Source organism: Lissotriton helveticus, chromosome 2_1, assembly GCF_964261635.1.
Source record: "Lissotriton helveticus chromosome 2_1, aLisHel1.1, whole genome shotgun sequence".
Taxonomy (NCBI): Eukaryota; Metazoa; Chordata; class Amphibia; order Caudata; family Salamandridae; genus Lissotriton; species Lissotriton helveticus.
The window spans coordinates 382730669-382745676 of NC_136059.1; the positions used below are offsets into that span (position 1 = coordinate 382730669).

Here is a 15008-nt window from a genome sequence, read left to right on the forward strand (position 1 = left end):
CTGATCTGCTTTGAATGCTGCCCCCCACCCCTCATTTCTATTAGGAGTACTCTCTCTTTGCAGATAGTGAAGGGTAGTTAACGCAGGCCTTTGCCCCCGTTGCCCCCGTTGTAATCCGTCGTGCCTGCTTCTCTCTCCATTTGATTGATTGTTCTCTTTGGTTCATTCTCTATTTACAAACAAGCACAGAGTCGCAATACTCTGTTTAGTCTTTGCAGATAGCGAAAAATCGTGTAAAAAAACAAAAGGAATCGAGCAAAATCAGTAGGCCACTAATGGGATCTCTTTTTGACCTCCCTAAAATAGAAACATTAGGAACAACCTGTTGATAATACCAATGTGTATGTACATAAGCGGCGTTCATTTGTGTTCACAGTACCCCTTGTTGATTGTTTGAATCGAGCATTGAATTGTTCGAAGTTGATTCTCTTAAGAATCTTCTCTGCCTGCAAACGAGGAAGAATAGGAATATTCTCTCTCCCTTTGCAGATAGTGAAGGGTAGGTAACGCAAACCTTTAACACGTCGTGCCTATTTCGTTCCTCATTGATTGATTGTTTCCCCAAACATTGACTGTTTGGGAATTGGTTCTTTTTGGAGGTATTCCCTGTTTGCAAATATACGTAGGAAAATCTTTGCAAATAGTGAAAGGGTACGTAATGCGGACCTTTCTCCCCCGTTGTAATCTGTCATGCCTATCTACTCCCCACTGATTGATGCACCTGTTTCACCCGGACCATTTACTAGAGATACGTCATCTGGCCCGACCAGAGAGCACCCCTAGTGAAAAGGACATATGCAATAATAACGAAGTGATCACTGTATCCTGTTAACAGAAACTTTAGCATGAAACAACCTGGAAAGAAAAGAATAGGAAAACGAAAATCAGTAGGCCACTGATGAACATGAACTTTTATTAAACAACGAACAAAGAAACGATAACATAACGTAATGATAAAACCTATTAATGTCCTAGAAACAAGAAAACGTTAAAATATGCCAGTGGTGAGAGACCAGAAAAACAGTAAGAGAAACCAAATCACCCCTCGCTGTCCCACCGCCTGCCACGCCAAAAAAATCGATAGACTAGGGAAAATGCAAGTCAGTAGAACATCCGCCCCCACTCTGGAAACTTCCAAGGTGGGGCAGGGTTGCGGCTACGCCCAGCCGGGAGCAGCCCATATAAGGCTGGTCCTGCTGCCACGCCTCGGCCAGGAGATCCTAACGTAGGGTGTAGCCGGAGGAGAGGCCAGCGGGACCCGGCCAGGGGATTGCCTTTACAACGCTGAAGAGTTGCAGGGGGGGGAATGTCTCCTCGACCCTCCCCTCTCTCTCCCAGTCCGGCCGCGGTGGCCCTTGACAGTTTCAGGTAGTCCCGCCACATGCTCTTCCGGTCCGGCCACCAACGGTCGGGGGGCCGAGGCCGACGGGATCCGGCTGCAGCCGATAAACCAAGAAACCCGTTCATAGGGCCAGAGCCAGGGGCGTCCGGCCGACATCTACCGGAAGCCCGGCCCGAAGACGGACGGGACACTTCTTCTTTCTTGAATAATGGCTGCGACAACACTGGGGGGGGATGTCTTGCACATGCCTCCGACCCCCCCCCCCCCTCGTCCTCATCGCCTGGTCCGGCCATAACAAATCTCAAGCAAGACGCCGTGGGGTGCACTGGGAGGGAGAGACGGTGCGAACAGGCCTCTCCCGCCTCCCCAGGTGGAGGCTTCCCAGCTGCACCCTCAGCGCTCCAGGCGCCCGGAAAAGGGTTCTTCCACTGTGGCCATGCTGCAACGTCTCGCCCGGCAGGGTGGAGCCCGTCCGCTCATTTGACCCCGCGATCGCCAGTAGCTACCGAACTCTCAAAATGGCGGTCGACCAGGCAAGAGCGGGCCCAGCATAAAGAAATGGCCCGGTCACTGGTTGACTCCACCACCGTAGTCCTCCACGACCTTGAAGATTCTAGAGGAGCCGCGGGAGTCTCCGACCCCCGATGGGGAATGACTGCCATGATCGCCCGTGGAGTGACGAAACTGTATCCGCGGGACGTCGGCGCTCCCATGCTGGCGCCAGCCTCACTTTGAATTACTAGAATCCTGCAGACCTCAGTTCCGGTGAAAGCACAGTGTGACCCGGTAGGAAAAATTGTTGCACCCCCTCCCCTTTTTGACTGATAGTTCAAACCACCGATCCTTTCCTTTGCCCTTTTAACTGAACTTTGGACTGCCTCCCCCTCTTTTACATTTTCTAGAGAAAACAAAACATTAACCACTACATTAGCATAGCAGTTGACACCAGAACTGTATTCAAATTGAAAACCAACAACATCTATAACAGAATCCTTTTTGTTTCTGCTGTGACCCTGCTACAGCACAGGCATTGTCCCCAGCAGTAATTCTGCAATGCCGGTAAGAATAGCTGTGGTGCCTACTGGACTCACTCACCCCCGCGGCGCCCCACGCCGTTATTTGCTGGGCGGCAACTTACTAGACATCACTTTCGTGCCATCTAGATTTCAGCGCGTTCTGCTGCCTTGGAACTATTCGCACAACAGACTGCTACTGACGACCCACCCCCAGGCAACATCTTCTGAATTTTCATAATTTGAAAGAACTAGTAACATGTCCTCATCAGGAATTCAAAAGAAATTGCCACGGTCTCTTCGTTGTTTAAATGTTTTTACTGTTTTTGTTTTGTTGTATATATTTATATGTTATTAAAGTTTTATATTCCTACTACTTTGTTGGAGTGCTATATATTTTTAATGTGACACATAATTGTAAAAACTTTGATGTACAAAGAGTCATTCCTGGAATCTTCCGCTTCAGGCTCGGTCCCCTCCCCAATCACAATACAGGATGGTTTTCAGATAGTAGGAACACGTGTGGTGTGACGGATCTCATCGGGTGTCGGCCTTGATCTACTATAACTCCTTTGAAGAGGGGTGATTCTTTACAGCTGGGGCCATAAACTACATCTGCAGGGCTAGGTGATAGCCTGGACAATCGGACACAGAGGAAGAGGAGTGTCAGAGGGTGCGGTAGTGAATAGGGCGAAAGGGAGGTGTCGGGCGGGCACAGAGTGTGATTTTCAGGGAAGAGCAGCGCAGATGGGGGGAGGTTTATTGCCGATGCATAAGACAGAGAGCGGGGGTGACCAGTGCCTGGGGAAGATGCTTGCGAGGGTGGGGAGCCATGCTACGAATCGACAGCGTGCAGAGAGTGGGTCTGGTCAAGGCATCTAAAATGGCTGCCGTGCACGACAAAAGTGTGGCATTTCAAAAAAGGCAAGATGGCGCAGACAATGTTTTTCAACACTTCCTCATTTCCTTCGAATCGAACGTTAACAGACGTTGGTGCATATTACCAAAGTTAAGCGATATTTATCGCTAACGATGCTTACCAACGAATTTTTTACCGCTAAGCATCGTCAGAAATTATCGAAGATAAACCTTGCTATTATCAAGGTTTATGGCAAACGCGATAATAAATGGCCGCAATGCATGAATATCGCTAAAAAGTCAGCGATATTCATGCATTACCGAGCTAATGCTCTTAGCCATGTTATCCACCTCCCATTGGATAACATGGCTAAGAACTGCTCAGGGCAGGTGTTACTTTTTGGAGATATTCGCGCTTAGCGCGAATATCTCAAAGTTGGTAATAGGAGATAGATATCTTGCATATTGTAATGCAAATTATTGTGGTATATGGAACTCATACCATAATCTCTCAGGAAAGCAGAAACTGATCCTTTTGGGACCGCCTAAAAAGGCCTAGGGGGTGAGGGGTACTCTACTTTGCCCCCTTTTCACGTTCCGAACTATTTTATTTTACTCTCTTCTGTAATTACACAAAATAGCAGCGATAAGATGCATCGGAGACACACAGTGAGAGAAAGGAGGCCCGAGATGAAGAAGAGATGTCAAATACACATTGGAGATAATATAGTGGCAGAAGGGAAGTAAATATGAGTAAACTTACCATGTAACATAAAAATGTTGCACTCTATACTATAAGTCTCATTTTATACTACAATCACTTCGCTACAACCTCATAAATTAAAAATAAAAATGAATAATGTCTCAAACAATTTTTGATTTCTAAATATAAATTTATTCTTCAGAATTTTCTAAATTTGAAAGAACTAGTAACATGTCCTCATCAGCAATTTCCTCATGAAAAGTCTGCAATGATGATTCTTGTAACTCTATGGTCTCCAAACATTCGATAAATTCGCCATCAACAGATTGATCAAAAAAATCATTCAAGTCATCTCCTCCTTGTGACAATATTTCATTATTGGTGCTGTCAATTTCAATCAATGTAGTGGAATCATTCAAGTCATCTCCTCGTGACAATATTTCATTATTGGTGCTCTCAATTTCAATCAATGTAGTGGAATCATTCAAGTCATCTCCTCCTTGTGACAATATTTCATTATTGGTGCTGTCCATTTCAATCAATCTAATGGAATCATTCAAGTCATCTCCTTGTGACAATATTTCATTATTGGTGCTGTCCATTTCAATCAATCTAATGGAATCATACAAGTCATCTCCTCCTTGTGACAATATTTCATTATTGGTGCTCTCAATTTCAATCAATGTAGTGGACAATTCAAAAGAAATTGCCACGGTCTCTTCATTGTGAGCCATTTTATTTTGAAATTGCTTGCTGTAAATTGCAGAAAAAAATAATCCCTTTCATTTATCGTTTTTAGTAATACATAATATAAAACTAACTTTATCAAGTATTTAGTATAACAGAAGGACTGCAAATAAATAACAGAAAACATTTTTCAAATTATCTTCAAGTGTACAACATAGTTCCCCTTACAAATTAACAACTCACCTTTTTAAAAGTAGGAGAAGTGTTAGTACTGTGTAAATCAAACACCAGAAATTCACCACCAAAAATTCCTCACAAATGTACCTCAGACAGTAGTATCACAAAATGGCTCTGGTTTCCTCTCATTTGACATATATACATAACCAATTAACTTTCATCACACACAAATACAAAACCAAAGTAACATTTTAATTGGTTCTAAATTTCAACACTTTCAAATGTGTTTTCCCCATGCAATTTTCCATAGGACATTTACATATGTCTACAGCCTGAATGGCTGAACGGAATTACACCAAACTTGGCAAAATGGTACATCAAACCTAAGAGGTCAGGAAGGATCTACTATGCCCCCTTATGGTCATTTCCCCCTTCGCTTTGGCCTCCTCTTGTCTCTCAATCCTACCGAGAGACAAGATGGCGGCCGCTACGGACTGTTTGGAATGTTGACAGACGCCGGAGAACCAATCAGCTTCGCAAAGCTCCGTAACGCGAAAAGTACGCGAAGCGGAGCGCTGTTACAGATATATATCTTTTTTTGAACGTTAATTTCTCAAAATCCACTGGAGCACACATATTGAGACCTAGCAAAGGCACATCGGGCTACCAGTCCCTAATATTTTACCAAGTTTCGTGCAAATCCATTCAGCCGTTTTATTATTATTTTTTTTTTTTTAGCCCCGCGGGGCCCTTTTAAAACCTCCACATCAAACCTAGGGGGTCAGCGAGGATCTACTATGCCCCCTTATGGTCATTTGCCCCTTCGCTTTGGCCTCCTCTTGTCTCTCGATCCTACCGAGAGACAAGATGGCGGCCGCTACGGACTGTTTGGAATGTTTACAGATGCCGGAGAACCAATCAGCTTCGCTTCACAAAGCTCCGTTGCGCGAAAAGTACGCGTACTGGAGCGCTGCCCGGTCCGCTGTTACAGATGTATATCTTTTTTTAAACGTTAATTTCTCAAAATCCACTGTAGCACATATATTGAGACCTACAAAAGGCACATCGGGCTAACAGTCCCTACAATTTTGCCAAGTTTCGTGCAAATCCATTCAGCCGTTCGGGCTAAAAGTGAGGCCAACCGCCCTATGGAAAACTCAATGTTAAAAACACGTTTTGGGACCCCCCTTTTTTCTCGACCCCCCCTGGACGAACCCCCCCCCCCCCCAATTTTCAGGGGCTGCTCAGAAACAAAATGTGCCATTTTCCTGAAAATTTCAGCCAATTCCGTCCACAAACGCCAAAGTTATTTGACATAGAATTTTCAAAAATCCCATCGAGAAAAAATCCTAACTATATATACCTACTGGCGACCGCCAGTAGGTAATATATATATATGTGTGTGTGTATATATATATATATATATGTATATGTACCGGTGCCACTATTTGCTGTCGTTAACAAAGCCAGCAAAAAGGGAATACTTATGAAAATAGATGCATTTATTGTGATGCTTCTGCAACCGAATAAAGATATGAATGATTAGAAATTATGTACCGCTGCCTTGAGTGCGTACACTGCCTTATTTGGAAAGACACTAGCTGATCCACCATATTAGTTAAAAAGCTAGTAAATATCCCCATGCTTTATGCTTTGGGGAGTGAAAGCAAAATGAGAATGGCATTACAGCAGGCCAGTGGAAGAAGAGGCTCTTCTGAAAGCCCATGTAACGGTCTACTGTGTAAATTATAAATTTTTATTAAAAACAAAAGGTCTTGGCTAACGCCAGAACTAAAACGTGGCTTTCTTTCCTATACATGCCATATGTTGGTGGATTTGGTGAATAGTATCGTTATCTCATTGAGTCGACTTTGTTGCAATTAACTTTGCAACATTATTAATGCATGTGTGGACTGTCTTGTTTATTGATTCTTTGTGTGTTTATTTTCAGGCTTTTTTTTGCATTACTTTTGCTTTTTTAGTATGGTGGGAAAAGTGCACTTTCCGTAACTTGATAAAGTAAACACGCATTTGTTTTATTAATTGCAGTTGTATGCATTCCTAGTAATAATAATAATAATAACAATAATAATAATCTTTATTTGGATATAAAGTATCCTTAAAAGAGCACCAGAATGATTCTGGCAGCGATACACATCATTGAAGCAAAAAAAACAAGCCAATAAAACCACTATAGTTAAATAAAAGGCTTCCAAATAGCATTATGGGGGTACTTATTACATATAGATAATTAAAAAACACATTCAGCGTATATATAAACAGAACATTAAAACAGAAGGGTTTGTAGTACCAACAGTTAGCGGTACCAAACTAGTATACGTCCAGTAGCTGCGGGTTATGAAAAAGGTGTAAAAAATGGATAGAACTCAGCAGCAACACATCTATAGTAGCGGGTTGTGTAAAATACGGTCAAGTAAAAACAGTCTTAGCAGCTTAGAAATAAGGTGCAATTTGATTTGAACTATTGCTTAAAAGGAGAAGCATGCGCAAAGGATTGATATGCGGAGCGTATATAGGTTGTGAGGCCTATATTTAGGGCTATATTTTCAGGATTTAGTGCTGCAATAATTGCCGGTCTGCAGGTCCGAATACTCAACCTGTTCCCCTCAGTTTTCAATTTGCATCTGCGCTGAGACATGAGGGCGGGACAAAGGCGTTCCTAGTGAAGTTTTACTGATTTTAGCATAGTCTCTAATTAGACCTTAAAAGGGTTTATTATCCCTTTGCGTCCTATCATATTGCATCTGATAACTCTTCCCACACTAATTTTGAACGGTATGATCGAAGGTACAGCCTTGCAGTCAGAACGTTGCGTGTGAGGTTTGGACCTGTGCTGCACCACTGTTTGCATTAAAGCAAACTGCCAACAGCACGATGCTGCTTTCGTCAAACAAGGAAAATCCAGTTTAAATTGCATATGTTATATTTGGTTTAATGGTGGGTATTAAAAAGAACCTGTTAGAATGGAGGTAACAAACTGGTTTGGCAGCTTTAAAGAACGATAGACAAAAATCTTAATTTTTCGAAATATATTGTATTACATTGCATTGCAATCGCATTTATATAGTGCTTACTACCCCTATTGAGGAGTCTGTGCTTTCTTGGCAAGTAGCACGCTACTCGGGAGCCAGAATAGGATTAGTGGTGAATTAGTCTAGGGAAGTATGAAATTAATTTGAGCAATGGACATGTTAGGCTGTTGTTAGGATTGAAAATTATATTGAAGCGATGGAAGAGAGAGTTTGCATTTATATAGAGTTTGCTTCCATGATGAGGGTTTGTAGCACCTTTCTGCCAGTAGCAGGCTACTCTGGACCTCAAAAAGGATTAGTGGCAAATTAGTGTTGGGAAATATGAAATTAATTTGATTTGAGCTATGGATAGGTTAGTCTGTTCGATTGTAAAAGGAATACTGGCGGGATAGCAGAGGGAAGCTATTAAATATATTTATTTTTTAGTTTATAGCAGTAGGAGGGGGTTTAGGATGAGTAAAGAGGAGGTGGAAGAGTCGGAGGGAAGGGTTTAGAAAGGCCAGCTTGGGAGATCTACTAATAAGCGGTATGAGATGATGCAAGGAGAGGTAGAGGTGGGAGGAGTCTAAAAAAAGGGTTATTTTGGAGATCATAGTAGTGTTATGGGGTTTGGTATGAATGCGAGAGTTGAGGTAGAGGATGTATTGAGAGGAATATGGTGAGAAATAGGGTAGTGCATTGGAAAGAATAGTAGAATGAGGTTTGAGGTGAGTCAGAGTGGAGCTGGAGGATATATTGCGAGATCTATAGATCTAATCTTTAAAAACATGATTATTATACACGTTTATACAAAACAATACACATGTAGTTACACATCTATATTTCAAATACATTCTTCATACATGCTGCTGTTAGTTCATGGTCCTATACGTATTTTGTTATTGCTTAATCCTATATTTTCATAAATGTTAATTTTTGTGAAACGTATTGCTACGTACATAAGCAACAGTTGTTCTCACAAAGAATACATTATGTTTTCTTCTTATTCTTAGTTGGATGAAAAAGAAAGTAGACGTCTGTTCCAGCAGATTATTTCTGGTGTGGATTATTGCCATAGACATATGGTTGTCCACAGGGATCTGAAGCCAGAAAATGTGCTCCTGGATGCTAATATGAACGCTAAGATTGCTGATTTTGGTAAGACATTTAAAAATGTTGGCGTTCAATGCTGCAGCATGTTGTGTTGCTTTGTGAGACTTGTTAGTTTTCTCTGCACTGTACAACCTACCACTACTGCTTTTGTCCTTTAGCTTGACAAGATTGCGTGACAAACCTCATAGACATTGAGTCCTATTGGCTCAAATTTGCAAACCCACTGCATCAACTTTGCTTGGTAATGGCCTATGGAATTCAGCAGTTGTAAATGTTATTTGTCTTGTCCTGATTTATTGGTGGTTGGTAATTGTAACATTGATCAGTTGTGATCCAGCCCAGCATGTCTAAGATTACTTAATCAAATTACAAGAAAATGGTTATTGGTTGACTACGGAGTGAGCCCTGGTCAAGCACCGTCCTTGTTGGGGAAAGAAACCAACCAACCCCCAAATTAACCTGTGCTCAGCCCTCTGGTTGCTTGGTACTGAGCAGGCACGCTTAACTTGGAGGTGATGTGTAAAGTATTTGTGCAACTCTTTAAATAGTAAAAGTAAAAAACACCACACCTATAGGATCCCGCACCAAGTTAGAAAAATTGAGATTTCTTTAATAAATAAAACCAGACCAAAATGGCAAATCCAATCCGTAGGACCGGAGCTATGCAATTTTAAAGAATTTAGTGAAAATAGGTCGAACAATCTCAAAGCACCAACTGTGGATATCAGGCCGACTGTGATGGAGCACAGGCCACCTACAGGGACCCAGACAGACCCACTGAACAAAGTACCTTAATTTCTGGTTAGAGAAGCATTACGATATCCACTCCCAAGATGCATCGGGCATCCGAAGCAATGGTTCTGTTCTGAGGTGAGGAGAGTATCTTCGTCATCGCGGAGAATCTCGTTATCGAGGGCTGGCGATGTGAAGTCAAGCATTGAGGATGCGTTGCGCAGTCGGAGCGATGCATCGGTTCAGAGGAGCTTCAAGACTACCATGCCATTCAAGTCTGGCATCGACGATGCTGTCAATAAGAGATGCAAGGGTTTGTTTCGAAAAGGTTGTGGAGGCGATGCGTGTCTTTGTGAATAGTCCAATCAATGAAGCTGTAGAGATGCATCGGTTCTGCTTGTGGTTGCGCCACAGCAGCAGAGGAAATGCACCTGTTCCTCTGGATCCACAGAGGCTGGCAGAGCACCTTGGGCCCACTTCCAAGGGCCCATGACTGGAGAAGCACCACGTGGCAGGGTAGACTTGCAAACCAGGTATAGATTCGAGGTTGTTGGAGCCTTCTGTCCCTGAGCCTCAAGTCGTGAGGCCAGTGAACTAGCCCTTGGAGTCACTCTGGTGGTCCCAAGTTCAACATCTGCACCTTAGCGCTCTATTGTGTGTGGCTGTCTAGGAGAAATAAACAAGTCCCACTGTAAACTTCGCCCAGTCATGTGACCCAGAGACTGTCTGCATGCACCGAAATGGCTAAGGCAGGAAAATGCAAACGTTTATAAAGTGGCATATTTCAAAATTGGAATTTAAAATCTGGCTTCACCATCAATTAGGATTTTTCATTGCAATTCCAAAGACCCCAAAAATGAAGGAGTCACCTGTTTGCTATTGGAAGTTACAGCCTATTAAATGTAATAAGAGAACTCCAATGTTAACCTATGGGAGAGATGGGCTTGCAGTAGTAAAAAACTAATTTTTAGTTTTTCAATACCAGGACAGGGAAGACTTAAAAGTACATGTCCAACTTTTAAAAATGCATTGCACCATGTCCTCTGGGCTGTCCAGGACCTACCCATGGGATGACTTGTATGCATTAAAAAATAAGGGGTGGGACTGGCAAAAGGTTTATTTTGTTAGGTTGAAATGGGAATTTAAAACACATAGGCAGTAATGGCAAGCCTGAGACTTGTTTTAAGGCTATTTAAGTGGGCAGCAAAATTGGTGCTGCAGGACCCAAAGTAGGATTTAATTTACAGGCCCTGGGCACAGGTAGTGCCAATGTACTAGGTACTTACAAATAAATCAAATATGTCAATTGGGTAGGAGCCAATCGCACCAAGTTTTACGGAGAGAGCAAAAGCATTTTAGCAGTAGCTAGTAATGGTAAAGTGTGTGGAGTCCTAAGGACCAGAAACAAATTCAGCAAAAATAAGAGTGTAGGCAAAGCGTTTGGGGAGGACCCTACAGGGCCAAGCCAAACAGTGTTTCCCAAGCCCTCAAACAATTTAGACTTCTAAGCACATTGAGGAGTGGGTTTTGATAAGTGAAATGGTCCAATGGCTAACCTGCATCTCTTTGGTAGGTATTAGCTAAGATTCGAAGTTGCCAGTTGTGATTTGTAATTTGTAAAAATAGTTACTAACTAGCTATGTTTATACTAGTCCACTGATCCTTAAGAATACATTGGATTTAGGTTCTGGTTCCTTATGCCACCGTAGCAGAGGCTGAATATGAACTCTTCTCACTTGCAGTAATAAAATGGTGCATGTATGAGCAGGTATTGATTCTTGAATACTGGCTACAGACGTACTTAAGCTCTCGTATTTGGATGATTATAGTTTTGGTGAACGGAGATCTGTGGTGATGTAGCTTGGTATAAATAGCAAGAGTGGAATGAGGTGATGAAAAGGAATTGTCCCCATGCAATATGCTGCAAATTACATTTCTCACTGTCCAATAGCTGTGGAATACAGTATTTTTAGCCCGAATGTGGACCTATCTGGCGACTTAAAGTGGTTAAAGTCCTGGCAGTGCAGTGTGATGCATTTTGTAGTCTTCAAGAAACATGATGTAAAAGGTGCTGCTGTATGTTCACTGGATGTGGTTTCCTAGATGACATGGAAACTCTGTAATTTAAGGGAGTGTATCTATGCTCGTCAACAGGGGAAGTTATCTTTATTAAAATTTCTAACGTGTCTGCTGACTGCCAAGGGAACATGGCAGAAAACATTACATCTTCCTGACCCATCTTGCAGTTTTTGTTTTCAAAACAGATAGATGCCCGCTGTATATGTGTTCCCACTGCAAAGGTGTTTCCTGTGTGTTAGAGGATCAAGATGACTTTACGATGTTGGCAAAGGGGACTTACCTGACTTTCCCCAGAACTCTCCTATCAGCAGTGATATTCAGTCTTCACATGGAGCCACTACAAGACCTCCTGACAGACCGAAACCTAAATGATCCATCAGCTTGCGCACTATACTCTGTTGTATCAAAGTCTCCTATTTACATGCCATCAGCTGCTTGAAAGATTGCTTTTCCATAATTTAAGCCTCATATAGAAGGCCTGCCTCCGAGTCTGCACTCGCAGGGTGGAATTTTTGCTCATCACACAGAGTATGTAGCAGAATCTGAGTCTTTACAGTATTACTCTACAACTATTCAACGGCCCCAAATTCTTGGCAATGCACAAACCCCAATTTCTTTATCACAAGATGTAAATTGCTTGTAATGTAAACTGTTTGTAAATTAAAGGCTTTTCTTTGCGAATCATTTTAGATCTTCCTTTCAAGAGCTTGTTGTCTACTCTTAATAGTTGGTGCCCTAGTGATAGGTTTTTTGGGTGGAACATCCAGGGCCCTAAAGGGCATCCTTCATGCTGTGACCTCCCCAAGTTCTATTGGTGTATAGTAGGATCACATCCACATTAACTCCACTGAACTGCCATCATAACCTTTGAAGACTGTTGTGTTTTCTACAAAGATGTGAACTTATCCTCCCACAGTTCCTGCAAGCAAGATCAATCCCATCCTCTGTAGACCCAAGATCACGAAGAAGATAAGATTACAGGTCTTATACTAAAAAACAAAAAATATAGACTGCATCACACTGTAATTAATTAGGATCATCCCTGATTTATTTCCACATGAAGGAGACGTCCTCTCTCCAGTTGACAATTCCTCCTTGTTACCAGAGTACCTCTGTAGAAATCCCTTCCTCCTTCTCCCTTTTCCAGTACCATCATTTCACTTCTCACTGTGCTGTCGCTTTCAGTTCGTATCACTTTGCTCTATTATGTGGCACATGAAACTTCATGTAGCCACACACTGAGACCTGAAGATCCCTCCTGATTGGATTGTAGTATCCTTCATGGAGGTTCTTCATAATGATGATCGGTGGCTCAGTGACTAGTCTTAATTATTATCTTTTTTTTTTTTTTTTTTTTTTGGACCCAAGAATATTCATGTTTTTCGGATAGATTTATTAAATGGTTCCGGTAGAAAATTAATGATTGACATATTGTTCGCAGAACTTTCCACGCATTTGCCAAACTTGATTCCTCGGTACTTGAGGCGCTGATAGATCTCTGGGGTTTCCAGGAAAACAACGCGACAAACGTATCATGTAGTAACTGTTTGAAAGTGACTCTGGCTGGATGATTAGAATTTTTTTAAATCTCCATATTTTTTTTTCTCCCCACCCTTACATGGGGTCTGATAATCTGCCTGGTGCAAGAGATGCCTGACAAAATGTTGGAGTAGAGAACCAATCCGGTTTCCTCAGTTGTTGTGACAAATAATTCTAGTCCATTCCTATTTTTGGCTGGTTTATTTTATTTCTGAAGCATGAGGCAGTTTGACAGTGTTTTGTCGTTTACCATTGGGTCAACCTTTAAAGTCTTGCCACCTTCATGCCACCACACCTTTTTGAGTACTGGAAAGTGAAATATCGTAGGAGAGCCCATATTTGTAGTTCGGGGGGGAAAACTATACCCCAACATCTATTTTCTAAGTAGATCTGGAAATGGGTAGCTCCTAGTTCTTTATGTTATTCAAATTTTAGGTGCCCGCTGGGACAATTATTCAGTCTTTCTGCCGCTTAAATGAAGACACTTCACCTCCCATCAGAAGATTGTCTTTTCAACCAAACTGTTGATTTGCTTCGCTGCCCAAGTGGACACGGATTTGAATGTCTGCTGTATGGATTTTGTATTAAAACTGGTTCTGGGAGGTAATTTCTGCAAGTATCTTGTATGAACTTCAAGGAACGGCAACGATTTTGATGATGCTGTTCTAGACCTGTGCTGGTAATCACGGCCCACCTTGTAAAGCTATTCATAAAATCATATGATCAATTATGTCTAGGACACAGATGAGACTACAGATAACAAAACTATTTCTGGTTGACTGGTGAGGAGAGAGGAAAGCTGACCTGTGCCCCTTGCATTCCTTCCAAAGTCTTTCATGAGTCTTTAGAAGACTGATGCTGCGTGGATAGTCACCCAAATGGCATTCTGTAGTAGCCGTACATTCCTTCGGGAGTACAAAATGTGATAAAAATAAACTTAGTTTTCATCACGTCTGGCCTGGTCATGCACACTTGATACAGTGAGTCTATAAATAAGGTGATTTTGTCCTCGGAGACACCATCTCATGTAGATTTGGCAATGGGTGACCGTCTACTCCTAAGGCTTTGAGACTGAGATGGTCAATGCATTTTTAGATCACCTGAGGCCTTTAATGTGTACCTCTGGAGAAAACTAAGGTGACCACTAAACTGGTTCGATTATGTTTTCCTCACAATGTTTTCGCTATTTTTTTTTAGTTTTCCTCTATAGAATGGTATGTTTCTCTCTCTATGGCGTACAGGTACTTCCCATTTGTTGCAGAGTTATGCTTTGTCTGAACCCACGGAGTTCACCTAATTTTCCATTAAAAACTGAATAAGAATTGAATGTCCAGTATTTCTCAGTCAAGTGTTCATCCTGAAATTTTTCTTGTCAACTGTTTTATTGTTTTAAAGATCTCAGAGACTGGAGTAGCAGCCCTGGTAGCCAGTTTTATTCCCATTTCCTCCTACTGGACTTACAATACATCCCCCTCTCAGCTATATAGACCTTACCTCGCTCATGTTAGCTAGCAAAATCTAACTGTGCCCCAAATTATCCCATTTGCTCAATTTTGTGATCTGTGTATCCTCCCTAACGCAAATCAGGAGGATACACCCCTTATCTTTCCATAGCTTATGCATCACCTCGTTTCCTAGTAGGGTGTACCATGCACATGAATCAACCTGCACATTTTAATTACAAACTTTGTTACCCTCGGATACAAGGTTCACTTTCTTCATTCCAGTACTTA

At 42.0% G+C, this 15008-nt stretch overlaps 1 protein-coding gene across 1 annotated transcript in view; it reads left to right on the forward strand.

The window, feature by feature from the left end:
* The window catches only part of PRKAA1 (protein kinase AMP-activated catalytic subunit alpha 1), a 222908-nt gene that overhangs the window by 139716 nt on the left and 68184 nt on the right, over window positions 1-15008 (forward strand). Inside the window, exon 4 of the mRNA XM_078674999.1 lies at window positions 8826-8970. Coding sequence (XP_078531125.1) covers window positions 8826-8970 — 145 coding nt within the window. The remainder of the gene's footprint in view (window positions 1-8825; window positions 8971-15008) is intronic.